The sequence below is a fragment of the Neovison vison genome, chromosome X (assembly GCF_020171115.1).
Source record: "Neovison vison isolate M4711 chromosome X, ASM_NN_V1, whole genome shotgun sequence".
In the NCBI taxonomy this organism is placed as follows: domain Eukaryota; kingdom Metazoa; phylum Chordata; class Mammalia; order Carnivora; family Mustelidae; genus Neogale; species Neogale vison.
The window spans coordinates 36,343,760-36,371,104 of NC_058105.1; the positions used below are offsets into that span (position 1 = coordinate 36,343,760).

Consider the following 27,345-nt stretch of genomic DNA (forward strand, 5'->3'; position numbering starts at 1 on the left):
GTGCTATATTTTAGTTAATTTCACATAGTGTCCTTGCACCGCATCTCTTATTTGCCATTTTGGACATACCACAACAGGTAGAAGTCCCCTACCCTAGGAAAGTAAGGCTTGATTTGTCCAATTAGTACAGCAGTGAAGTCCCTTAACCTGCTATCTGGTCTGGCTTGTAATTACCCACAGTAATTTCCTGGTGATAGAAATTTTATTTCTCCTCTTTGTGTCTTTGGGCACTGGTCTAAGTGTCCTGGATCCTCATCTACTCCATGTAGCATTCTATTGTGGAACAGTATCATAACATGTTTGAGTATCTCCCTTAAGTTCCTCTCATTTTCAAAAAGATATGTGGTAGTTTTTTTTTTTTAATACAGCAGTCTTTTTCTTTAATTTGTTACGTATACTCAACCTGAAATTCAGTGGCAAAACTAACTTATGTTTCTCTTGCTACTGCTTATCCACATTGGATCTCTAACTTCCCCCACATTTACCTTTAAAAGCAGCTAATTATCCCTGTATGTAGACCTCACTTAGGATTAGATGCAGCATCTGTCATGTTGGTTAGTTCTGAAGCTATCTGTATTCAGTATATTTTTAATCTTTTTGCTAATAATATGCCTTAGGACTCTATACAAATTGGGTATAGTCTGGTTTTCACCAGAGTGGATTAACTTCTACTTATCATTTCTTCACAATATGAATGCACAAATCTGTTGTAACTATTACTATGCCTTACCTAGTTGTTGCCCATGTTGTAAGATGCAAAGGCCATTCTCTAGGAAGGAGGACCATCGTGTCCATGGGCTTGTTCTAAATGGAAGCAAGATTACTATATGGCATGGAATTAGTAAGAGCAGTGAACTTCCCACACATTTATTGGGTCTCTTTCTATTTTAATATGGGTAAAGGAGTCCTCCAACTATTGAATTTTAGACTTCTGGTATTTATAGAATTATTAGGGCTAAATACCAATCCATATTTTATTCAAATTAATTATTGCTGCCATTTGTCAATAGTTAAGATTTTTATGTCAAGGTGGCAGCAGGTTCACTATAATAAGCCTATCAGCTATTCTTTATAAATCTAGCTATACCCAAGAAGATATACTTTATCCACTTCTATTTGTGGACTGTCATGTCTGAGCCTATGCCACAAAGAGTTTGACTGCATTGGTGAACAGTCTTCCTGGGGCTTTGTTTAGACCTGCTAGTATCAGTACCACCCTCACTGTTATTTGATATAATTTCTCCTTTCCATTTGTGGAACAATACTGAAGACTAGTTGTAGTGTGGGTCATCATTTGAGGGAATAGTCCTGCATTGGAACTTCTTCACCTCAGCTTTCTCAAAGGTTTCCCTGGCAAAAGTTATCCAAAAAACAGTTGTATTATCTGATAGATGGTGCTTTTTCAAAATTGCTTCCCCTAACATCCTTTGGTTGACAAATCCTCTCCCTAAAGGCCTAGTGAGAAGTTCTGTCTTTTCAAGTAAAAGTGTCCCAATGCTGTCCTGTCAATGTGATGTATTCATTATAATACCATCTTGGGGAATATTCCCCTTTTGGTTTCCACTTGCAGAACAATGACATTGGGTTCCAACTCCTAATAGAGTCCATGAGGTCTTAACTCTGTTGTTAGGTGAGGAGTTTCTTTTTTTGGTATCATTTGCTTCTGTTATTAGAAAACCCAACAGAAGAACAAGAACAGGTAGAGAAAGGCTAAAGTCGCAGCTTTTAAAAGAAATATAAAGAAGAAAAGAGACCAGCTTCTACTGGAAGTAAATCCAGTATTAACTTGTTCTATAAGGTGTTAGTAAGGAAAATGTACAGAACTAAAAGCTTTTAAAAGAAATACAAACAAGAAAAGAGACCAGCTTCTACTGGAAGTAAATCTAGTATTAACTTGTTCTATAAGGTGTTAGTAAGGAAAATGTACAGAACTAAAAGCTTTTAAAAGAAATACAAAGAAGAAAAGAGACCAGCTTCTACTGGAAGTAAATCTAGTATTAACTTGTTATATAAGGTGTTAGTAAGGAAAATGTACAGAACTAGGAGAAAACATTGTTAACACTCAGAAAAATCAGAATCTATTTAAAACAGAAAAACTATCAGTTCTCACATGCTTCTGGGGGCAAATTTGGTCTTAACCACTTCTTAGGTCATCATTTATACTGGAGAGTACATCTTCATATAAGTCTTCTATGTCTACCATCGCTTGATCTATGTCAAGGACTAGGTCTTCATCTTCTCTTGGTATGAGTATTGACTCTAAGTCTGAGAAATCAGCAAGGTCTGGGAGCGAAGCCTCCTCAGGAGAAGATGCATCCCCTTCTATCTCTTCTGCTCTATCATTCTGCTCTACACAAGGAACTTGTTCCTGTGAAATCAGCTGCAAAAGCTCTTCAGCTATTCTTATTAACTGGGCTACACAATCAACAAGTCCAGCAACCAGCATGGGGATTGATGTGGACTCCATGCCTCAGTGATCTCCTGAGTAGATAAATATTACTGAAAGCTGTAGCGAATGGGCTCTAGGTGATAATGGATCCTGTGGGCTGGTAATGGTTCTAAGGTTGGTTTGGTTGAGAAATGAGGCTGTTAATACGATCAAGTACAGAATAAGACCAGTAGTCCTATAGCACTTTTTGATAAAGTTGGTGAACCTCCCAGAACACTTACATATGGTGCTCTTGTTTTTGTTGGCAGTAAACTGCAATTATAATGACCACCAGAGAGACTGCCACCGCCAAAAGAAAACAGCAAAGCAGATCTAATAATAGAAAAGAGAAATATAAAGATTAGTATTCTTGAGTCTTTATCCATCCTACAGGTTCTGGCTATAGGATAAGGTGAAAGAGTATCCCTAGCTATGGATCCTCCTTTTTGATGGCCTTATGAGGATCTACTACTCATACTCTCTTTCCTTCATACTTTTCATTGTGATCTCTTCTTACAAGATTTGAGAACAAAGTAAGCGTAGATTTTTTTAATTTATTTTTTATTTTCAGCATAACAGTTTCATTATTTTTGCACCACACCCAGTGCTCCATGCAATCAGTGCACTCTATAATACCCACCACCTGGTACCCCGACCTCCCACCCCCCACCCCTTCAAAACCCTGATTGTTTTTCAGAGACCATAGATTTTTTTTGCCCATCTTTCTTGAACATCTCTATTGAAGAAGTTACACTCACTCAGAGTCTCTCAATTAATTCTGTCTTTTTTAGCACCTTTACTGCATTGCCATTTATATCTGGTGCTGTTAAATTCTTTTGTGTTTTTAGTCTTCAATTCTTAAGGCTTCCAATTGGCCCTGCAGCCTGGGGAATTTGTGAAATCAAAGTTCCACAGACTATGTCTTTTGCCAAATTTTGGACATCTGTTGTAAAATTAGTTCCTTGGTCATTTCCTATTACTGCCAATACTGCATATCTAGCAACCAGTTCCTTCAATTTTGTCTAAAGGCATGAACATACTATTTTCATCTGCATGCCTGGTATGCTCTGCAAACCCTCTTCTTGAGGAAATTTATACTTCTATAAGGCAAGGAAATTTATACTTCTATAAGGCAATATTCTTTGTTTAAACATCTAAAGTTTGGCCCAGTATCATCTACTTCATACACTGGTCTGGTTAAACATGCCCCACTTCTCTTAAAAATGAGTTTGTTGGGACCCCTGTGTGGCTCAGTCAGTTAAGCCTCTGCCTTTGGCTCAGGTCATGATCCCAGGGTCCTGGGACTGAGTCCTGCATTGCTGGTGGTGGGGGGGGAGGGTCCTTGCTCAGCAGGGAGCCTGCCTCGCCCTCTGCCTGCTGCTCCCCTGCTTGTATACTCTCACTCTCTGACAAATAGATAAAATCTTTTTTAAAAAGAAAAAAAATGATTATGTTAGTAATTTGACATGTCTCATATTGCTTACTCACTTGTTTGTTTGCTTCATACATTTTCCCCCCTACTCTTCCCCCTCTGCTTACCTAGGACATTCATGTCCAAATGCCAGGAGGCATCATGGGCCCATTCTGTGACTTTAAATTGAACTGACAAGGGAAGTGAGTTGGGACTTGGGAGTCCCCAGGACTGCAGAGTCCACATTAGTTTTAGGGGTCAGATTGTCTCCTCTTTTACTCTAAACAGATTATTGTGTCTTCCTGTTCTGATGTGTTGGTACATGTCCTATATGAATTGCTGAAATTCTTTCATCAATTTCTTTTCTTATCTCCCTTCACCAGATTATTTTTCCTGCAATAGTCCAGTCTGTAATGTTCCATTTATTATGGCATACATCTTCCGTCCATGGCTGATCAGTTTAGCTATTACCTTTGACCAATTGTTTCCTTAGGTATGTATACACATTGAATTTCTAGCCACTAGTCCTACAAATGGGGCTGGTTTTATTTCTCTAGCCTCAGTCGAGCTTTTCCTAGTGGAAAGTATTAGGAAGCAGCCATCCACCTCACTCCTTTAGGATATTGCCAAATTTGTCAGTGCCCTATTTCCAGCAGTTCTGACCAGAGTGGGGCCCAGCAAACCAAAGGCACTATCATATCTAACAAACTGTACTCCTTAGACATTTATTGGAGTACAGAAACATTGCCCAGATGATCTGTGATTTTCACATGGAACTTGCTGGCCTCCACAGGACCTGCTTTGACCCACGCAGTTATATACTATCTTCACTTAACATAAGTTCTTTTAGAACCACACTTTTTTTTTTGGTCCAAAATCCTGACAGTAGATGTGAAGTCTGCCCCAAGAAGAGTCACAACCATGATGACCAGAAGGCATGATTACGGTTGTAGGTAACTTTTGATCTGAAATGTAGGAGAATGGGCAGTGGAGGTTATTTTATTAGCTTAAAAAATCTCTGCATTTTGACTAGAGGAAAAAGCAGTCTGGTGGAAAGAAATAATGAAAAGAAATTATGAGAGGAATTTGGTATTAATGTAGAGTGTGGATCAGAAAGGAAACACAGAAGAAAAGTGTGTGTTATATATTACTAGAGAGTACCTTCACATTTTTCAAAGGAAGTAATAGTCTACTATGGTACCCATTGCCCAAGGGCACAAGAGAAATACGCTCACACAAAACTGATTTAACTTCTGGCTTCTCCTTCACTCAGATGTTTTGTTTTGTTTTGTTTTGTGTTCTCAGCATCTCTACCTCCCCCGAGGACTCTGTTATTCCTCTTCTTGCTCAATAGACATCCATTTATTCACCTATGTGTTTCATTCTATTTGACTTTCTCTGTATCTCCATCTTCCACTATCCCTTCCTGCCATCTTTTCTTCTCTCTCTCCCTAAACTGGGAAAATTTTCAAAAATAAATTATATTCCACTTATTGAATTGATATTGTATTGAAAAAGTTTTACATTATACAATCTGAATGTACAAAGCAGAGAGGTGGAACATTTCATAGTTTGCTGTTTTATAAAGAAAAGTGTAATTGCTTTTTACTTATGCAAACCTTGATTTATTTCTTCCATCACTTGGTCACCTTTGAGGGAAAAAAATACCCGACTTAGCCTTAACCCTGTTGACCATTGTGTTAACTAATCCAAAATTCCTAGCTTCAAAGCATCTCAGAACCTAGGACCTGGGGTGTTGGGGAAGACAAGAAGGGTGTTAAGAAACTGCTAAGTACTGCAGTACTAAGAAAGAGTAAGACTATAGCATCAGCTTATTCCAGTTTTGATAATTTTTTAAAGCAAGTAACCTCTGATACCTTAGTTTGCCTAAAAGGGGTATGCTGGATAGTTTGTGCCTACTCCCAACTTATGTTAAGGGCCATTTAAAAAAATATCTCTTAAGTCTTTTTGTTTTTATTTTTATTTCTTTTTTATCAGTATATAGCATTAAATTAGTTTCAGGTATATGACATAATAATTTAATATTTGCATATGTTACAAAGTGATCACCACAATAAATCTAGTTGCCCTTCATCACCATACAGCTAACCCCCTTCACCCATTTTGCCCACAACACAATCCTCTTCTGCTCTGATAACCACCAACCTGTTCTCTTTATCTATGAGTTTTGTTTTGTTTTCTTTATTCATTTGGTTTGTTGTTTAGGTCTCACATATAAATGAAATCATATAATATTTGTCTTTCTCTGCCCAACTTATTTCACTTAGCATAATACCCTCTCTAGATTCATCCATATTGTTGCAAATGGCAAGATATCTCTTTTTAGGGCTGAGTAATATTCTGCTGTATATATAAACCACATCTTCTTTTCCATTCACCCACTGACACATAAATTGCTTCCATACCTTGGCTATTATATAATGAACATGGGGTATGTGTATCTTTTCAAATTAGTGTTTTTTTCTTCAGATAAATACTCAGATGTAGAATCACTATATTATATGGTAGATCTATATTTTATTTTTTGAGGAAGCTCCATACTGTTTTCCATAGTGGCTACACCAATTTATATTTCCACCCACAGTGTTTAAGGATTCATTAAGGGCCCTTCTATTAGCTGTTCCTTCTGCCTGGGATCCCTTTTCCCAGGGGGGGAAAAATGGCTTCTTGTCATTCTGGTCTCAGTTTAAATATCATCTCCGATTTCTCACCCTCCAACCTAAAACAGCTCCCCTAACCATCCTTTCTTGTTATGCATGCAATGCATTTTTTCATTATGATACCTGTAGGCTAGAGGAAGTTGGACAACTTTCGGTTTTTTCGTTCAGAAAATATTATCAGGTTGCAGCTGTGAATAGGCATAGCATGGAGTACAAAGTTAAGCCAATTCATCAAAACCATGGTAAATAAAAGGAGCAGCAATCCACAAACCGAGAGAAAATATTCACAAAACATATATCTGACAAAGAACTTGTAACCAGAATATACAAAGAGCCTCTACTGGGAGGTAGGCAGTGGGTGAAGTGGGTGAATGGAGTCAGAATGTACAAACTTTCTATTATAAAATAAGTAAGTTATGGGGATGTAACATACAGCATGGGGACTATAGTGAATAATACTGTACTGCATATTTGAAAGTTACTAAGAGTAAATCTCAAAAATTATCATAGCAAGAAAAAATGTTTTCTAACTATGTATGTTGATGGATGTTAATGACATTTATTGTTGTGATCATTTTGCAATATATACAAAGATCAAATCATTCTGTCATATACCTGAAACTAATATACTGTTATATGTCAATGACACCTCAATTAAAAAATAGTGCCCCTACACCTCAGTAATAAAAAGATAAACCAATTAAAAATAGGCAGAAGATCTGGACGAACATTTCACAAAGGAAGAAAAATAGTTAATAAGCACATGAAAGCATATTCAACATCATTAGTCATCAAAAAAATACAAATTAACATCACAATAAGACACCACAACATACTAACTAAACTAGTTAAAATTAAAGACTGACAACACCAGATGTTGACAAAGCTGTGGAGAAACCAGAATTCTCACACATTGCTGGTGGGATATAAAATGGTACAACCCTTTGAAAATGTCTGGCAGTTTCTTACAAAACTAAGAAAGCACCTACCTTGATTACCAGCAATTTCACTCTGAGGTATTTAGCCAAGAGAAATGAAATTCACATAAAGACTTTTAGAAGAATGGTTATAGCACCTTTATGCATAACAGGAAAAAAAAAAAAGAAAAAGCCCAGTTCAATCAAAAGGAGAATAGATAAAGAAAATGTGGTATATTCATACAATGTAATACTAATCAGCAAGAAAAAGAAAGCCACTACTGATAGGGACCACAGCATGAATGAATATCAAAAACATTATACTTAAAGAAAGAAGCCAGACATGAGAGAATACGTACTGTAGGATTCCATTCATATGCAATTCTAGAAAATGCAAAATGACCTATGACGGAAAATAAATCAGAAAAGTGGTTGCATCTAGGGGAGAACTGATTGGGAAAAGACATAAGAGAACTTTCTTTTATAATATATATGGTACATACATATTATATGTATAAATATAGAATATTCATATATTATATATATGATATGTTTCTTACATAATATATGATATATAATAATATAACGATTATATTTTAGGTAGAATTTTGGGTTACAAGGGAATATGAATACATATTTGTCAAAACTCATTAAATAGTACTCATTAAGATGTGTACATCTCATTGCATGTAAATTTTACTCCTTCCAAAACTGTAACCAAGCATAATCCCAATCTCAAGAACCATATATGAGATGAGATGACATGCCCATTAATAATTATTCTAATAAACACTCACATGTGTAGACCTATTATGTCTCTGGGAAATCCACTTGTCTTACATTAGGACGTCTATTCCTCACAGTTAACCTATGAAGTTATAGATGGAAGAAGTGAGAATCAGAGAAATTAACAAACTTGCCCACAGTCACGTGGTCAAGTAAAGATGCAGAACCAAAAGTCAACCCAAGTCTGACTCCTAAAGTCCTATGCCAGAGGGCACCAATTCAGGTACCTGCATAGAGCAAAATTTGCCTTGTTAAGACCAGGGCCAACATCTCATTCTAAGCAGGGACAGAACTGAGAATGTTAGTCCCATTTGCCTTCCCTGGAAACTGGCTTAATTCCAAGTTGACTGTGAGCCCTAAGGCGGAGGGCTGGAGACAACCTGATCAGTGCCCTCAGGGATCCTCATCATCTGCGAAAGAAATGCTGTGGCCATTTTAACTGCCCTTCCACTGACCTACTGAGTTGGCCCAAACGCTCAAACTACTCACCTGTGATAGAGCTGAGATGGATGAGAAAGTCAAGGTTCCAACCCGTGAATATTTTCTGGACTTTCACTTTCAAGCGGGAATGTGAACACTCCTGTCACAAACTAAAAAACAAAAAGAAGGATAAACTGCAAAATCAATATGTAAAGATATTCCTGATCTGTGAAACAAGATGAATGAAAATTTCTGACAGCACAGAGCCTTTCCTAAGTGAGCTGGTCATCCTGAGCTTTTTTCATGAAACATTTGCTCATTCTGGGCACAAGCTGAAGATGAAGTTTGGCGCCAAGGCAAAAGGATGCTACTGTGGAAAAGGAGAAATCTCCGTAACATTTGAGGTTGGTGTAATGGATTGGAAATTTGAGAACCCTGAAATTCAGGATTAGTTTTCTTCACCTGAAGTCAGCTGAGCTCAAGGCTCCTTACTAAGCATGGAAAAACTGGGTGAAATTTCCCACAGTCTTATGGTATTCCAAGACAAATTCTCATTAGAGGGAAGGGAACTGCCACAAACATACTACCAGTCCTTCCTTCAAAATGGTACCTAGATTTTGAAGCTGGGAGGCTGTGGGGTTGCTAATGAGTTAAAAAACTCAAAACTATCCCCAAAGGACACTTTGGACAAAGTGATTCTAAAACATACAAGGGTTTTCAAAGGGCTGAGTATGGCCAAAACATCTTGAAAAACAGAACTGGGAGACATATATTGCCAGATATGAAGGCTAGCTATGTAATTTAGAGCTATGTAATTTTGACAGCGTGATACAGGCACAATATGAAAACAAATCAAATCAAACAAATCAACAGAACCATGACCTTATCTCATATCATATACCAAAATTAATAATAATAATAATTGTAAATGGGTTATAGACCTAATATGAATGATAAAACAATAAATTTCCAACAGCAAACCATAGGCAAATATCTTCTTGACCTTCTTTTTTGACACAAAAAATATTAACTATGAAAGAAGATTGATAAACTGGACTTCATAAAAATAAATAATTTCCATTTATTAAAAGACCCCTTAAGAGGATGAAAAGGCCAACCACAGACTAGAAAAAAAATTCACAGTATGTATGTGTATATCTAACAAAGGACTTGTATCCAGTATATATATAATTTATAGTCTTTCAAATCAATAAGAAAAAGAGAATTTAATTTTTAAAAAAACAAAAAAAAAAGTTTATAAGAATTAAATGGCACTTCACAGATGAGAACATCCAAATGGCCTACAAGCATATGAGTAGGTTTCATTACTGCACATCAGAAAAATGCAAATTAAAACCATCATAAGACAAACAAAACCCCACCAAAGAATAGCTAAAATGGAAAAAAACCTGACAGAACCAAGCATGGAGAAGAACACGGAGAAACTGGAACTCCCATACATTGTTGGTAAAGTGTTAACTGGTATAAGTACTTTAGAAAACTGTTTGACAGGGATGCCTGGGTGGCTCAGTTGGTTAAGCATCTGCCTTAGACTCAGGTCATGATCCCGGGGTCCTGGGATGGAGTCCTGCAGCAGGCTCGTTGCTCAGCAGGGAGCCTGCTTCTCTTTCTGCCTGCTGCTCCCTCTGCATGTACACACACTCTCTCTAAGTATCTCTCTGTTGGACAAATAAATATCTTTTTAAAAAGGAAACCTTCTGACAGTATCTACTAAAACCAAACACACCTCTGTCCCATGACCCTGCCATTCTATTCCTAAGTATCCAAAAGAAAAATGTACAAATGTCCCTCCCAAAAAAACATGTACAAGAATGTTCAAAGAAACCAGATGCATAAAAGCACATATTGTATAATTCCATTTACATGAAATTTTAAAACAAGTAAACAAGTCTATGGAATGGAAGTGAATGAAGTGGTTACCTTTGGGTAGGGGTTATTGACTGGCAAGGGATATGAAAAAGCTTTCTGGGGTGCTAGAAAGCTTCTACATCGTAATATGATTACATATGTGTTAAAAAAATTCAGTTGTACCCTTAAAATTTGTGTGCTTCACTGTATGTGTGTTATATCTCAAAAGAAATGTTTCACTTTTAACTTTGGGTCTCTATCCTGTAAAACCAGTAAGGACAGCAAGACAGTGATGAGAGTCTTGCCGGTGTTTAGCAAACCAGTCATGAAAGCCAATGACAATGGAATGACATCTGAAGGTGCAGAGCAGCGTCCATTTGGCTCATGTGCTAAGTAAAGCAAGAGAGCCTTATAGCTAGATATAGTTATACCCTGACACAAGATGAGATGACTCACATCTTACAACTAGCTCAGAAACACAGCTGGTGCAGAGAGCAAGCTGGCCATCTGATAACTAGGGTCTTTAACCCCATAGGTTTTTATTAATCTCACTCTTTGGACATTTTTATCCGCACAACTAATCAAGAGTCATCATTTTTCTTTTAGCTGATAGTCCTACCCCTCTATTTTGTGATGCTTATAACTAGCAAACTGGCAATAAGTGTCTAACAGTAGGATGGAAAAGGAGCAAAGGAATCCAAATCCTCTGGGTCTATGTTTATAGTCGATAAGCTTCTCTGCATCAGGCAAGGTAAATTAGTTCATATCCAAGGGGAACAGAGGCACTTACGTGGGAGAGATTAAAATGCACCTTTGGTGAGTAGAGGTGCCAGGTTCATATCTACAAACAGTAAATTTTTTCATAATGCTCTCTTCTCCCGTGCTGTAGTACCATTTAGATACATGCATTCAATACAGATTTAAAAAAAAAAAAAAAAAAACCACCCAGACATTACTTTTCATTGCTGTCCCCACCCCTGAGGAAAACATCAAGAGGTCCTTGCTCCCAAAGGGCAAATCTTACAATTTTTAAAAAGATTTTATTTATTTATTTACTTATTTATTTATTTGACAGAGCAGGAGCTAGGAAAGGAACAGAAGAAGAGGGACAAGCAGGCTCCATGCCTGGTGCATAGCTTGACACAGGGCTCGATCTCATGACCCTAAGACCATGACCTGAGCTGAAATCTAGAGTCAGACGCTTCACTGACTGAGCCACCCAGGCACCCTGACAAATTTTATAATTTTGACATAGCTGGTGCTGTTTGGGGGGTTACAATGAGCACAACAGTGTTTACCCTTTAAACTCTTTTTTTAAAGTGACAAACCTTTGCCTTTAAAAAAAAAAAAGCTGTGTGCAATAAGGCATTTGCCTGTTATAGGATCTGACATTTAAAATCCCCATGAACCATCTTTAATTTATCAAGAGAGAAAGGAAAGAATTGTGCAGCTGAAGAGCTAAACATGGTCCCTTCTTGAAAATATATGAAAAATTCAAAACAGAAACTGGAAAGAGAGGGAGTAGGAAATGTCCTTATGGTCAATTTAAACTGAATTGTACTGAATTTCTTTCCTCCTCCTCCAAATTTGCTCACTGCTGCAGAGAGACTCACAAATTCTTGCTTACCCTTCTGAAAACCAACTTAGTCACTGGAGAAAAACAACCACTTTTGAAAATGTATCTCTTGGTTATTTTCCTAGACAGACAAAGAATTTCCTCAAAACTATTCAAACAGGAGAACAGCTCCCCATCTTGACTTGGTGGGACCTAGCATGGAATTGTCCCTAAATCTTGGCTTCGGAGCTATACTACTTCTAGAAAGATTCTTGGCTTTTAAATGTTACCAGTGCAGAGGACAGGGTCTAAAATAAGGGAAATAAGAACAAAACTTGGAAGTAGCAGGAAAAGAGATTCTATTTTCACATCTTCTCTCAGCTTTCTGAGAAGGAAAAAGGCAAGTCGCCATTGTTTGTATATTTTCTTTGGGAGAAACAGTCACATGATGCTAGTGGTTGTAAGGGTAGGCTCTGTGTCAAAGAGATCTGCGTTTGAATCTCAACTTTTCCACTTACTACCTTCCAGGTAGAAGGTAGGGTGCTAGAGTACTGCCTTACTATGGTAGTAAGGCTACTCTGCCTCAGTTTCTCATCTGCAAAATGAAGGTAATAACACTAGTGAGAACAACATGAGTTAATATACACAATGAGTTTAGAAAGAAGCTCTTAATAAATTCTAGCTAATGTAGATGTTCTGGAGAAATTCTGGGATCTGCAAAACGGTGTGTGGTGCATCCCAGGTACTAACTAGTGACCCCCTGAAGGTAGAAGATCTGCAGCTGCAGATACTACAGAAACTGGAAGGAAGGACCAGAGATAACAATTTATCTCACAGAACTAACATGACTCTGAACTTGGATAAAGGTATGAGGGAGCAGGACTGTCTTGCGACTCTTGCTCGCAGGTCACCCATTCAGAAGACCTGAGACCAATCAGGTAAGGCTCCTTGAGGATTAGTGGATCTTCCAAGCCTAACTCCTTGCTTTTGAAGCACACACTCACTTTGGCTCCTAGTTCTGGCAGGGAGAAGCTGGCTACACGTCAAGAATGCTCATTGGCTATTCCTCCAGTAGCACCAGCTGTGTGGAAAGGGCCCTCTGCTTGGTCTTATGACAATGGATCTTTCAAAGCATTAACTAGCTTATTCCTTGGAAACATTTACTTGGAAAGTAATTGGCAAAGTCATTAAGGCAAGATAATGAAGGCCATTACCCTGTGTCTAGCATTACTTCACCTGAACCAGCCCAGACTTCGAGATCTTCCTACGTGAATTGTTTGGGTAAGAAAAGGAGCATTATACATAGATCTTTCTATACTTTTTATTCTCCACCATCCTAGCCTGGATTTCATCCTGAGTTTCGAGAATACATCTCAGAAATTTGACAAGAGCAAGACTGAGCACCAGTCGTGGCCTCCTCTCTGTTTCTGTGGCAAATGCCAGCTTGCCAGGAGAGAACCAGTTTGTTTCTTTTTCCACCTGGAACAAAGATCAGAGGCCATATAGTTCTTCCTTCTGTCTGCAAATGTACTTACTCCTTACCCACCAAAGGAGAAGTGCTTCTGTTTTTAATGATCTCAAAATAAGATTCCATACCCTCCCTTAGTAGTTCATCTGTATTTCATAGTTTCTGTCCTCTGCTAATTATATCCTCAAGTACCTTCATATACATTAACTTATTTATACTGATAACATCCTGTGAAAAATGATTATTCCTTTTTTATGATGGAGGAAGTGAAGACCCAACACAGATAAGGGTCTTGCTGGGATTACACAGCTGGTTAGTAGCAGAACAAGAGTGAGAATCTGATTCTTTGGCCTCTCCACCCTCTGTGCTGTCCCTTACATTGTGGTCCCCTAGTAATATTCTGGGCCACTCCTAATCACCAACAGAATAAAAAACTGATAGGATGGCATTGAGAACAGCATATGGCCATGGTATGTGTCTTACCAAGTAACTCATAGGCCATAAGTCTCCTTGAGGATAACCATCTCATTGTCCTCATCCTGTTGTTCCCAGAGTGTACCTATAGTCGGAACATTCTAGTAAGAAGGAAAGATACCAAAAACCTATATGAACATTAAAATCACCCAAAGACTATATGTTGCTCCACGGAAATAAAAAATAAGACTTCTCCATTTTTGACCTCTGAGATAAATACAATCAGAATAAACTGGAAGAAGGGAGGCACAGAAAACATTTCTTAATATCCTATACAGAAAAATGCTTTGCCCTTGGGCATGAATTTATAGTTTCCTTTCCCTCTGAAGATTTCATTCCTCTACCTCTCAAGGTTCATAAAGGGGCCAAAGGTTAGCAATTTAAACATGAGTGAAGAGCTCATCCCATTACCTATATGCTTGGGGCTCAGAAAAGCACATCAAGGCAGGGCCCCAGTTCTTTGGTCTGGCAAGAACCCTCAAATGGATGGAGTTATCCTTTCAAGATTCAGGATTCAGGATTCTTCAGTTTTCTTTTTTAAATATTAGCTAGAGGCAGGGGAATCTCAAGACCGTTTTGCTCGACGAGAACAAAATCTCTCTACCTCATGACTGATATTACCAGGTTAAATATTTCTGTTCTAAAACACATACTTTTGGGGCACGGGTGGATCAGTCGGTTAAGCATCTGCCTTCAGCTCAGGTGATGAACCCAGGGTCCTGGGATCAAGCCCCACATCGGACTCCCTGCTCAGCAGGGATGTTTGCTTCTCCTTCTCCCTCTGCCCCCTGCCTGCTCATGTGCTTTCTCTCCTGCTCACTCTGTCTCTCAAATAAAATATTTAAAAACAGATAAAACACACACTTTTAATGAAATGTAATGGCGACTCCACTTAAGTACCCTTGCCCAAGTCCCCAGTGGCCTCCACACTTGACATGGTTGATCATTCCCCAGGTCCTCCTCTGTTCCACCTATAATTACTTCCTTAGTGATCTTCTGCAGGCTGAAAACAATGCCTATAACACAGATGACTCCCTAGTTTATTTAGCTAGTTCAGACCTTCCTCCAGAGTTTCACCCTTGCTTATCTAATTGCCTTCATGCTGACCTGTGATATCTGAAACTCAGTATATCCCAAACTGGATCCTTGGTCTACCCTCCAAAACTTACTCTACCTATACCCTTCTCCAGCTCGGTAGATGACAACTCTATCTTTCTCACTACTCAGGCAAAAAAATCTTGCGTTTATCTTTGACTCTTTTTTCTTTTCACAATCCACAGCCAATATCCTTTTGGCTCTGCCTTCAAAATACATTCAAAACTAATAACTTGTCATTGTGAGCCACCAGCATCTACCTCTCACCCTGATTATTTCAACAGCCTCCTCACAGGATTCCCTTTGCCTCCCCCCAATGTTTTCTCAGTACAATGGCCCAAGTGAGCCCTTTAAAATGTAAGTCAGAATTAAGCATCCAACTCTTGATTTCAGCCCAGGGTCATAAGATTGAAACCTGAGTTGGGCTCTGCACTGGGTGTGGAGTCTACTTAAATTTCTCTCTCTCCTTCTCCCTCTGCTCCCCCCGCAAGCGCTCTCTCTCAAAAATAAAATAATAAAATAAAATAACATGTAAGTCAGACCATATCTCCTCCTCTAATAGTTCTGCATGCCCTTCAGAGTAAAGCCCAGAGTAAAGATCCTCATAATGGCCCTCCACAATATAGTCTCTAACTTCATTTCTACTTCTTTACCCCTCCCTCCATTCCAGCCACTCTGGCCACTTTGCCATTCCCCAAACTCACCAGGAACACTTCCTTTGTACGCCCTTTACACTGGCTATTACTTCTGCCTGGAATGTTCTTTGCTCAATATCTGAATGGCTAAACTCCTCACCTCCTTCAAACTCTTTGCTTACATCTCTCCTTCTCAATGAGAGCTACCCGTACCATCCTTTTAAAAACTTAACTTCCCCCTCCCCACCTGGCACTCCTGAGCCTTACTTATTCCTTATCTAGTCTGCTCTACCTTTTCCTTTTTATTAGAACTGGTCACCTTCTATATATATTGTATAGTTTACTTATATATTATGATTATTATTTGTTTTATGGCTCCCCCCTTCAGGAGGTAAATAACAAGATAGTGATCTTTGTTTCATTTAAGCATGCACAGTGGGTACTCAATAACTATTTGTTGAATGAATAATAGAACTAATAATTCTTCACATTTTTTATAAGACTTTATACTTTTTCTACTATTTTCACATTGTATCTCATTTGATCTTCACAGTTACCATATACTGTGGACACGGCAACACAGAGTTCATTTACATCATCTTCATCTTACATTTAGGAAAACTGACACCCAGAGAGGCAAAATGATCTATCCAGAGTCACATAGCTGGAATGTGGTAGAACCAGAAGACTAGTTCTGTGCTCTTTTTCCATAGCCCCCGATATTGTACAGCAAGGCCCCCAGGCCTCAAGCCAAGGCCTTCCAGATCTTTTGTTAGGACAGAGATATGGTCTGCTTAAGCCATTAACCCAATGCCTTGAAGCTGAATGTTCTTCACCAGCTCATGGAAATACAAACACATGAAGTCATCTAAAGCTTATGCAGGGAGTCACCATGTGCATGTCAGAGAAAATAATGTTATTCCCACATGGCGTCCTCTCCAAGAAAGAAAGCAACGCTTGAATCTACCAGCTGCTCAGTGGAATAAATCATTCGCCTCTTCCCAACCAGCTCTGTCTTCCTCTTGTATTACACAGGGAACCAAACAGTTCCCCAAAGCAACCTAACAGCAAAAAGCAGGAAATTGCAGTCCAAGAAGGCACTACCTAAAGTGCATCCTAATGGTCTCCTCCACTGTGCCACCACTTGAGCCACTGATCATCCATGCTGTAAGCTCTCCCCCTCTATCACTGCCATATGAGCAGAGTGGAGGCTGTCCCTTTAAATGTACCACAGAAGAGGAAGCTGGTGTTTATTTGGCAGGGGTAAGGGGAACAGGATACTTCATGCTTGGCACATTGCTACCATTGGCATCCAATCCAGAAGCTGCTACATTCTGCAGGGGTGGCAACTATTTTATCCTCGGGATAACATAGTGGAAGATATAGCTATATTTACATACAGGCTTTTTAACAGAGACACCTGTCACCCCTGGTAAGCTTACAGGAGGCAAAAGAAATGGCACAGCCAGGAAAAGGCAAGCCAAGTTCTCGGTGCCTTCTGGCAATGGAATCCAAAGTAACAGAGAGGGAGGCCTGATTTCTTTCCCTGGTCCCCAAAATGTCATTATAACATGGATGTATCCAGTAACTCTCCCGAGAATTCCTAAGGAAACCAGGTTTGTCTTCAATGTCTTCATCCTTTGATCACAGAAAATCAAGTGGTTGAGGTTTGACTCTAGTATCAAGTCAGCTCTGCTGCCAGGCTCAACAAACTTCCCCTAATCAGACAACGAGCATCAGGCCAGTAGATAAACCTCAGGCTGCAAACAGAAGTTTCAACGCCAGTGCAGTCTACCAAATGCCTAATGGACTTCAGATAACGTATGCATGGAAACAGCTCTGAAAGCTACAGACACAGAAATAGTCTCAGCTACACAGACGTGTACTGAAGTATATGACACTGAGCAAGTAGGCAAGATGGAGGGAAGAGATTCTCTTTAAAGGGGAAAAATAAGGGATTTGGAGACAAAGAAACCTGAGTTTAGGTTGAAAAGTTTTCTTACCTTCAGCAGGTCGCTTAAGTATGCCGTAACACTTTTCCTGGTCTGAAAATAGGGTGATGGTAAGACCTTGAGCAAGTATTACTTATGTAATTTCGACAACTTTTAATTGTGGAAAGAGGCCCCTTTACTGTAGCTTAAAAAATAATGGCATGGCTTTTGAATTCAAACATTCTGAATTTTGGTTTAAACTCTACCTTTGACACTGACCATATGGCATTAAGGAAGGCACTTCTCTCTAAACCTGAATTTATTCATCTGCACATCAGGGAGGATGGTAACATGTATCTCAAATAGATATAATAATCCAAAGAAATAATGTTGAAAATGTGTTTCATAAACTATAAATGAAACATAGACTATAAATGTGCTTTTTGAGCTCCAAGGTAAAGAAACGTTTTCTTTAAAAGGCCTTGACTAGAGTGTCTAGTCAGTCTGATTTGCCAGGGACCAAGGGATTCTCCAGGACCCAGAACTTTCAGTGCTAAATATGGAAAGTCTTGGGCAAACTGGAATAAGCTGGTTAGCCTAGTCTTGACTAGCCCTTAACAAAGTGAAGGGCCTAACAAGCCTTAACGGGGATGATGAAGCTTTAACTAGATGTGAGGACTTAACTAGATGTAAGGCCCTGGCTTCACCTTAAGGAGGTTTTAACCAGGCATTAACTGGTCTTAGGCTCTGGCTAGGACTTAACTATACTCTGACTAGGGCATAACTAAATTTAGCCCCTTCTGGGCCTTAACTGGGCTAAATAGACCTTAAACAGACTCAGGTCCTTTTACATCTTAAATGAGACTCTGGCTATCTATGCCTTCTCTAGACCTAGGGTCCTGGCTAGGCTTAGTCCATGGCTAGACTTTAACTGGGATTCAAATAGACCTTAACTAGTCTTAGGCCCTGACCAAGACTCAGCTGAGCTTATTAGGCTTTAACTGGGTTGATTAAGTCTTAACTGGGCTTAGAACCCTGATATCCCCTAACTAGATTCTGACTATGGGTTCTCTAGATTTAGGCTACAGCTAGGACTGATTGAGATTCCAACTATACCTTAACTACATTTTGACCCTGGCTAGGGCTTAAATGGGTTCTAGCTAGGCCCAAACTATATTTAGACCCTGGTTAGACCTTACATGAACTAGATAAGCTTTAACCAGTCTCAGGCTCTGACTAGGCCTGAATTGAACTCTGACTAAGCCTCAGCTGAGCCCCGACTATGCCTTAACTGGGCTGATGAAGCCTTAACAGGGCTTTGGCCCTAGCTGGGTCTTAAATTAACTAACTAGGTCTTAATTGGACAAACTATCCCTTAACTAGTCTCAGGCCCTTGCTATACTCTTAGGTTCTGGCTAGACTTTCACTAGGCTCTGACTAGGCCTAAACTAGGCTTTAGCCCCAGTTAGGCCTCAGTTGGGCTGACTAGCTTTTAACTAGGTTAAGGTTCTGGGAATACCTTAACAAGACTCTAGCCAAGCCTTAACTAGGTTCTGACTAGCTTTGAATAAGCTTAGGCCCTGGACCCTAACCCTAACCCTAACCCTGATGAGATCTAAACCATGTTGGTTAGCTTTTAACCAGTCTAGGCCCTAGCCATACCTTAACGAGATATTGGCCAGAGCTTAACCAGACTCTGACTAGAATTTAACAAGCTTAGGTCCTAGACCTACCTCAAGTAGTTCAGTCAAGTTTCTGACTGAAACTTAAGTAGATTTTGGCCCTAACTGGTCTCTGATTAAACATAAACTAGGCTTAGGACTTGGCTAGTCCTTAAAATACTCTGATGAGATTTTAACCATGTTGGTTAGCTTTTAAATAGGCATAGGCCTTGAAATATTTTAGCAGGACTCTGGTTAGGCCTTAACTGGGCTCTGACTAGGTTTTATAAGTATAGGTCGTGCATCCACCTTAAGTAGTTTCTGACTAAAACTTAAGGAGATTTTGGCCTTAACTGGTCTCTGACTAAACATACACTAAGCTTAGGACCTGGTGGAACCTTAAGAAAACTCTGATAAATGCTACACCTGCTTTGGCTGAGTCTAACTGTACTCTGACTAGTCATTAACTACATTTAGGGCCCTGGATACGTCTTAACCAGACTCTGACTAGACCTTAACTATGTTTAGGCCCTGGCAAGGCCTTAACTGTGTTATCTAGACTTAAACTGGGCAACTAAGCTATTTTAAATAGGCTTAGGCTCTGGTTACATCTTAACTGGGCTGACTAGCCCTCAACAGGGATGACTAGGCCTTAACTAGGCCTTGAACCTGGCTGTGCCCTGGCCAGGCCTAATTATGCCAGGGCCATGGCTTCATTGGGTTTCAGCACCAGCTAGGCCTTATCTAGACTGTGCTCCTGGATAGACCCTGGGTTTGCCTTAATTAACCACTGCTTAGGCCTTGGCTAAATTGCAGTTAATAGGACTGTATATGCCTAAGGCTTCTTTACTAAGAGTAACCTCAATCAAAAACTCTTTTAGCCCTCACCTCCCCTAGTTTACATGTGCCATTACCTCAGTTACCCTGCAGTTTCAGGCAGCCCTCTGGGTCATAAAAAGGAATAGACATAATCCCACCTTATCCAATGGCGGCAACAGGAAATAAGCTACGTCTAGCCTCACTGCTTCCAGGACACCTGCATTTTGTAACAAGTTTATAACAGATCTAGAAGAATGGCTTCCCAAGGGCAGGAGATATAGCTACAGCTTTTGCCCATAACGTAGAAGAATGGCTTCCCAAGGGCAGGAGATATAGCTACAGCTTTTGCCCATAACGTAGAATTGGGAATTAAAAAGAAAGATAGCAGGGTGTCTGGGTGGCTCAGTCAGTTAAGTGTCTGGCTCTTGATTTTGGCTGAGGTCATGGTTGCAGGGCTGTGAGACAGAGCCCATAACGTAGAATTGGGAATTAAAAAGAAAGATAGCAGGGTGTCTGGGTGGCTCAGTCAGTTAAGTGTCTGGCTCTTGATTTTGGCTGAGGTCATGGTTGCAGGGCTGTGAGACAGAGCCCCACATTGGCTGTCCCTCCCCCACTCCTGCCCCCCCCATCAGAAGAAGGAGGAGGAGGAGGAGAAAGGAAGGAGGCGGTGGTGATAGAGGAGGGGGAGGGGAGGGGGGGGAGGAAGAAGAGGAAAGGAAGAAGAAGAAGAAAGATAGCTAACATACCATAACTGCAGTAAAAGGAGTATAAGCTTCATAAGGCTGAACTCAGAGCATTTGTCTATTTTGGATCCACTAATCATTTTCATCCTTATCAACTTAAATAAGCCTGTAGAGTCCTATTAACCCCTTCAAGTACAGGATGACTCAGGATCAACCCTGAATGAGCTGACTGAAATTTGTGGGTACTTTTCTGGGCAAAGTGGGCAAATAGCCCTCCTCAAAGGATAGTGCCTGAATAGGGCCTGTTCTTGCATGATATAATCATTTCTTACATTAGGCTGTGTGTAGTAGCAGGTCAAAGGAACTGATCTGGGCACCACATCAGGAAATCTGTACATTCATTCATTCATTCATCCCATTAAAATGTATTGTTCACCTGCTTTGTTCCAAATATGGTCCTAGGGCCTGGCGATATGATGGTAAGCACAAACAACCACAGCTCTGGCCCTCCTGGGGTTTTCATTCTACAGACAAAACCAAGGGAAGGTCTGCACAGCCTTTAGTTGAAGCCTAAATTAAAACAATCTATGGGGATGCCTAGATGGCTCAATTGGTTAAGCATCTGCCTTTGGCTCAGGTCAGGATTCCAGGGTCCTGAGATTGAGCACCATGTCCGACTCCCTGCTCACAGGAGAGAGTCTGCTTCTCCCTCCTCTCTGCCTGCTGCTCTACCTAACTGTGTGCTCACTCACTCTCTCTCTCTCTCTCTCTCTCTCTCTGTGTCAGGTAAATATATAAAATATTTAAAAAATTTTTAAAATAAAACAATCTACAAAACCACAGGGCAAAGTCAAAAGCAATGGGCACAACTCAAAATGAAAGAATAGGTGTAGGAATTCAGGGGCAAATGGCCAGCTGCTCAGAAAAACAGCAGCAACAAATGAATACCATCCTCACTTTAAATTTTTTTTTTTTAAGATTTTATTTTATTTATTTGAGAGAGAGACAGTGAGAGAGAGAATGAGCGAGGAGAAGGTCAGAGAGCGAAGCAGACTCCCCATGGAGCTGGGAGCCTGATGTGGGACTCGATCCCGGGACTCCAGGATCACGCCCTGAGCCAGAGGCAGTCGTTTAACCAACTGCGCCACCCAGGCGTCCCCCATCCTCACTTTAAAAAGAAAGAAACAGAGATTTGCTAAAGATCACCTGGCTGTAAGCGGCAGAGACAGGATTCCAACCCAGAACTGACCTACTCCAGAGCCGAAGAGCTTTCCAGGGTCAACACACTCCAGGACTGATGTCTGGCCTTAGAAATCTCAGGAAACAAAGGAAAGAGGCTTAAGGATCTTCAAATTCCTCTATTAAAGCCACTCATCACCAGCCTAGTCCTTCTTCAGTTCTGCCTGCTTCTGGATGATGGGCCAGGCAGGAATATGGTTTTTATGGGAAGTGGGCAGTGAAAATCTGGTGATAAGCCTCAAGGGGTGTGGCATGGACAATGGCTGAAAATAAAATGATGGTTACAATTGTATAAAACCTCTGGGCTATGACCACAGAGGGGAGGTCAGAGGCAACAAATGAAAAAGAGGTCAGAGGCAAACAAATGAAAAAGGATACTTTATGAAGATTTGTAAGTTACTGAGAAAGGGTAGGAATAACCAGAAAGCCTGTGAGTATTGAATATAACAAAAATCTCTGAGGGATTTACAGTAATTCCTAGGGTTTTTAGAAATGATAATGCTAAATAGCCCACATTCTGCCAACAAAACAGATCATTCTTGCATGTAAATATGCTATCTATATCAAACAAAAATAAAATTAAGTCTCTTGGAAACAAGAGACTAGTCCCATCCCTCTGATTTATTCACCTTAACCTGATGATGAAAGGGAGTTTATTGCACAAGGGAATTCCAACTGACAATAGGAAGACAACCTGCTTCAAGGTCAAGGACTTCCCAAGGTTATTCTAGACTTGGAAGCATCACTCAGTTAAATCCTGGAAGATGCCAATTGGTTCTGCATTTCTCCTCCTTCTTGGTCCTCGAAGTGACTGAGAAGCAACTTAATAATGTTATAGAAAAATTCTCCTTTTGTGGCAGTCAGATTCTCTAGCCCAGCTCCCTGGTCAAAGTGTGTAGTATATATTCTTCTTCCCTATATATTTTCTTCTCTCTATTTTATATATTCAATATATTCTTCAATCTTCCTGGGAGATCCTGAAGGGATACAATGTACTCCCCACTCCAATCCTATTGGCAGGCTAACTATAGCTAATGACCTCCAATATCTTTGGGAAAGAAAATGGCTCCATCATCTGATTTGTCAGTATCACAGAATTCAGAAATTCAATAACACACAAATAACTGCAGACTTCTTTTTCTAGTCCTTTCACTGTTGCCTAGAATGAGAGGTGTCTTATCTTCTAAACTAGAAATAATGCAGTAAGGGAAAAAAGCTCACACAATAAAAGGAAGAAAATGTGTTTTCTAGCTTCTTCCACTCCTACCCCTATCATCACCACCAGCATCACCACGTCATCCTGGGCAATTCATTTATAATTTCTGGTCCACGGTTCTTCCTTTCATAAAATGGAATAGCTTACTCATTTGAAAAAAAAAAAGGACAAGAAGTGGACCAGATAAATGAATCCCATTAGCACAGTGGATAAAAATATAAACTTTGGAGTTATATAGAATGGGCTGGAATCACAACTCTACAACTTTGTAGCCATATGCCTTTGGCATAAAAAGAGGCCAGATACTAATAATACCTATTCCACAGAGCTGTCATGGAGCTAAAATCCAAGAATATACAGAAATATACAGAATATACAGAAAATTCTTAGTTCAATAAATGCTCCATTAAGAAGCATGCTCCATTAAGAACCAGGAAGAAAGAGCTACACGTTGTGCAACCTTACTCCTTTTATCCACATCACTTTTTGGTATCTTAAGGGTATTTATCATACACCCAATAAAGGTGTCCTGACTGGCTTATTGGACTTTGCCATAGAGCAGCAGTAGGAGGATTCACAGGGCACTACCAAGGAACCTCAGAAGTCTGGAAGATGGTGGTAGAACAAGGCAAGATATCAGAGTGGTTTTTTTATTCTCACCCACAGCCCAGCTCAACCCAATGAAATGTCTTTTAGGAACCACAAGCCCCACTGGGATGATACATGAAAATGTCAGGAAGAGGGGTGCCTGGGTGGCTCAATCGGTTAAGCATCTGACTCTTGATTTCAGATCAGGTCATGATCTCAGGGTCATAAGATTGAGCCCAGCATCAGGTTTCATGCTGAATGTGGAGTCTGCTTTGGATTCTCTCTCTCCTTCTCCCTCTGCCTCTCTCTCAAATAAATAAATATAGTGGTTTTTTAAAATGTCAGGAAGACACTTCAGGTTTAACCTAAAGAATGAGAGCCCAGAACTCCTGGGTTCTCCGCTCTGCTCAGACACTGGAACGTTCTGTACATCTATTTCATACATTTTCTCTTTCTCCAATTTCCCCACCCTCTGGCCAACCTCTGAGGAGGGTACCAACAGAGTTATAATATAATATTTGAAAGATACTTTGAAAAGAAAAGCATTATTAACTACTAGTTACACTTTGTGAAAAATTAATAAATGCTTTCCTTACAGTTGTAGAAACATTATAAACCACTGCCATAATTAGATGTCTCTGTGGCTCTGCTTTGGTATTCGGGATCATAAGGGAAGCGTGTTGGCATCATTTCAGCACTTTGTATTTAAGTGCAAGTACTGAGGCATTAACTCACTCCAGGGAGAGGGAGAGAAAGAAATGAGTATAAGGGTCTCAGAACTGAAAGCAAGTAACCAGTGAAGGTTATACATCCCTTTCTGGAGGCTGTGAACTGGACACCCATGTTTCTCAATGGGAAATGGCTTTGGACTGCCCCTGCTGATGGACAAGGGGGTAACTAAGCTAGGCTCCAGTCACCTAGGCAGTGGGTGTCAACTGAGTTGATTCCTGTGCCTGCATGTGTGCATGTGTGTGTATGTGTGCACACGCATGCACGCGTGTGCACACACACACACAGGAAAACATTTGGTAATGTCTAGGAATATTTTCAGTTGTCACAACTATAGGAGGGTGATAGGGAAGTGCCACTGGCAACTAGTGGGTAGAGGCCAGGAATATGACCGAACACCAAACAGTGCCCAGGACAGTCTCCCAGAACAAAGACTTATCCAGCCCCAAATGCAAACACTGTGGAAGTTGAGAAAATGTGAATTGGAGAATATTTCCATCCTTCCCATCCTAACAACAAGCAAATATTCTTTTTTTTTAAGATTTTATTTATTTATTTGACAGAGAGAGATCACAAATAGGCATAGAGGCAGGCAGAGAGAGAGAGAGAGGAGGAAGCAGGCTCCCTGCTGAGCAGAGTGCCCGATGCGGGACTCGATCCCAGGACCCTGAGATCATGACCTGAGCCGAAGGCAGCGGCTTAACCCACTGAGCCACCCAGGTGCCCACAAGCAAATATTCTTGAAGGCCTTTCTTTTTGGCACAATGGTAGATCTAAGCTGTGGTCTCTGCCCCTCAGGAAGCTTAGATTTTAATAGGAAGACCAAACAAGCACACTAGAAGTTACCAGAAAATAAAGAAGTATATTACACATAGCTAATATGCTTTTCCTACAGAGCCCCTCGTGCTGTAGGATCTTTGAAAAGGGGTAGAGCAGCAGGCACGGCAATTGTTCAGGGAATCTTAAGAAGAGCTGAGTCTTGAGCTGGTATTTAAAGGAGAAAACTACTCTTTCTTTTCCCCTCATTGTGAAAGAAAGATGAATATCTGCTACCCATACTTCCTTTCTTTTCTTTTTCTATTTCACCAGCATCTTATAATCTGATTTCAGGATGCCACAGACTCTAGGATGCCACAAAAAAATGTTTTCTTGTAGGTGGTCAGTGACATATTAATTACCTGAGCCAACTGCCTATCCTCAATATTAATGTTCCTAACCCAAATGCTTCCGAAATTCTCTTCTTCCTTGATTTTGACACTGTCATCCGTTCTGGCTCTCTTTTCTCCTCTTGTGGCTCAGTCTCGGATTTCTTTCCACTGCCCACCTGTATAGGTAGGTGTGCCTCAAAATGTGACCTGCTGTCTCGTTCTCAGTCACCTCTTACTCTTCGTTAATTATTTGATTCATTCATTCACATTCACAAGGATCTAGAGTTCCACAGGGGATAAGAGGTAGGTATAATCTCATGCCGTGTGTTCTCCCTTAGATATCCTACCCACTCCTGTGGGCTCACCCATTTTCTGTTACAAGCAACTTCCCGAACTATACCTCCGACTCTGGTGTCCTTTCTAATGCCACTCCCACATGCCCAACCACCTCCTGGACACTGTCTGCAAACACCTCAAATCCAATGTGTCCTAAACTTAGTGCAATGAACTTGTCCTGGTCTGCCCAGGACTTACTTGGTTTTATTTCTCAAAGTCCCATGTTCCGGACATTCCCTTGATAGCAGACAAAGCTAGACTGCAAGTCACCATACCTAACATGAACTCATCAGTATCTGTCCCAAACCCAGTCCTCAGCCTGTTCCATTGTATCATGTAATAGCAGAGGTATCCTCAGCTCCCCTTTACTTTCCACCCTTTCATGCAATCCATTCCCAAATACCGTCAGCTCCACCTCCAAAATATCTCCATTACCGCAGTCTCATTTCTACTCTCATTGCTCTAACTCTGGCCCTGTTACCTCTTACTTGGAAAGTTACGATGGACTCCTAATCAACCCCTCATCTCTAGCCACTCCCCTTTGCCAATTCACCCTCCACACAGCCATGATTGAGCATTCTGTAACACACATCTGAGCACACATAGGTAATCATCTCAGCAATCTGGAAGTCTCATGGAACTGAATTGGAAGACCAATATTCAACCAAAGCTCCCGGGTATTCGAGCATGATGACTACACAGTGTGATACCAGCAATAATATGAGCTGTAATGAAAGGGAAAAGCAAAACAAAACCAACCACCATATGCTTGAAAAACTGGGAATTCTGAGTCTGTTGTTTACAGTTTTGCATCTCATTTCTTCAGAAGAGTATATGACAACCACAGTTAAGGCAAGTAAACATTCCTAGGTAAGTCCCATAGTATAGACCAGTTATAGCCTTGACCCTCATCTGACACAGAATGATCTGGAAATTACAGTATGCAGAAGCTAAGATAGTTTGAGAGAGAATCCACTTGTTCCCATAGGCTGCTGGGTCTTCTTTGTTTTTTTTAAGATTTTATTTATTTATTTATTTATTTGACAGAGTAGGCAGAGCAGCAAGTAGGCAGAGCAGCAGACAGAGGGAGAGGGAGAAACAGGTTCTCCACTGATCAGGGAGCCCAATGTGGGGCTCAATTCCACGACCCTGGGATCATGACCTGAGCTAAAGGCAGCCACTTAACCGACTGAGCCACCCAGGTGCCCCAGGCTGTTGGGTCTTAACTGCTCCAAATTATAGTTGCAGAGCCATCG

General features: G+C 40.3%; 2 protein-coding genes across 2 annotated transcripts in view; one reads left to right on the top strand and one right to left on the bottom strand.

The window, feature by feature from the left end:
* TRPC5 (transient receptor potential cation channel subfamily C member 5) overlaps positions 1–27,345 on the top strand; it is a 138,927-nt gene that overhangs the window by 45,701 nt on the left and 65,881 nt on the right. The window lies entirely within an intron of this gene.
* TRPC5OS (TRPC5 opposite strand) lies at positions 2,135–2,467 on the bottom strand. The gene has a single exon (XM_044234457.1). The coding sequence runs from the start codon at positions 2,465–2,467 to the stop codon at positions 2,135–2,137; it is 333 nt and encodes a 110-aa protein (XP_044090392.1).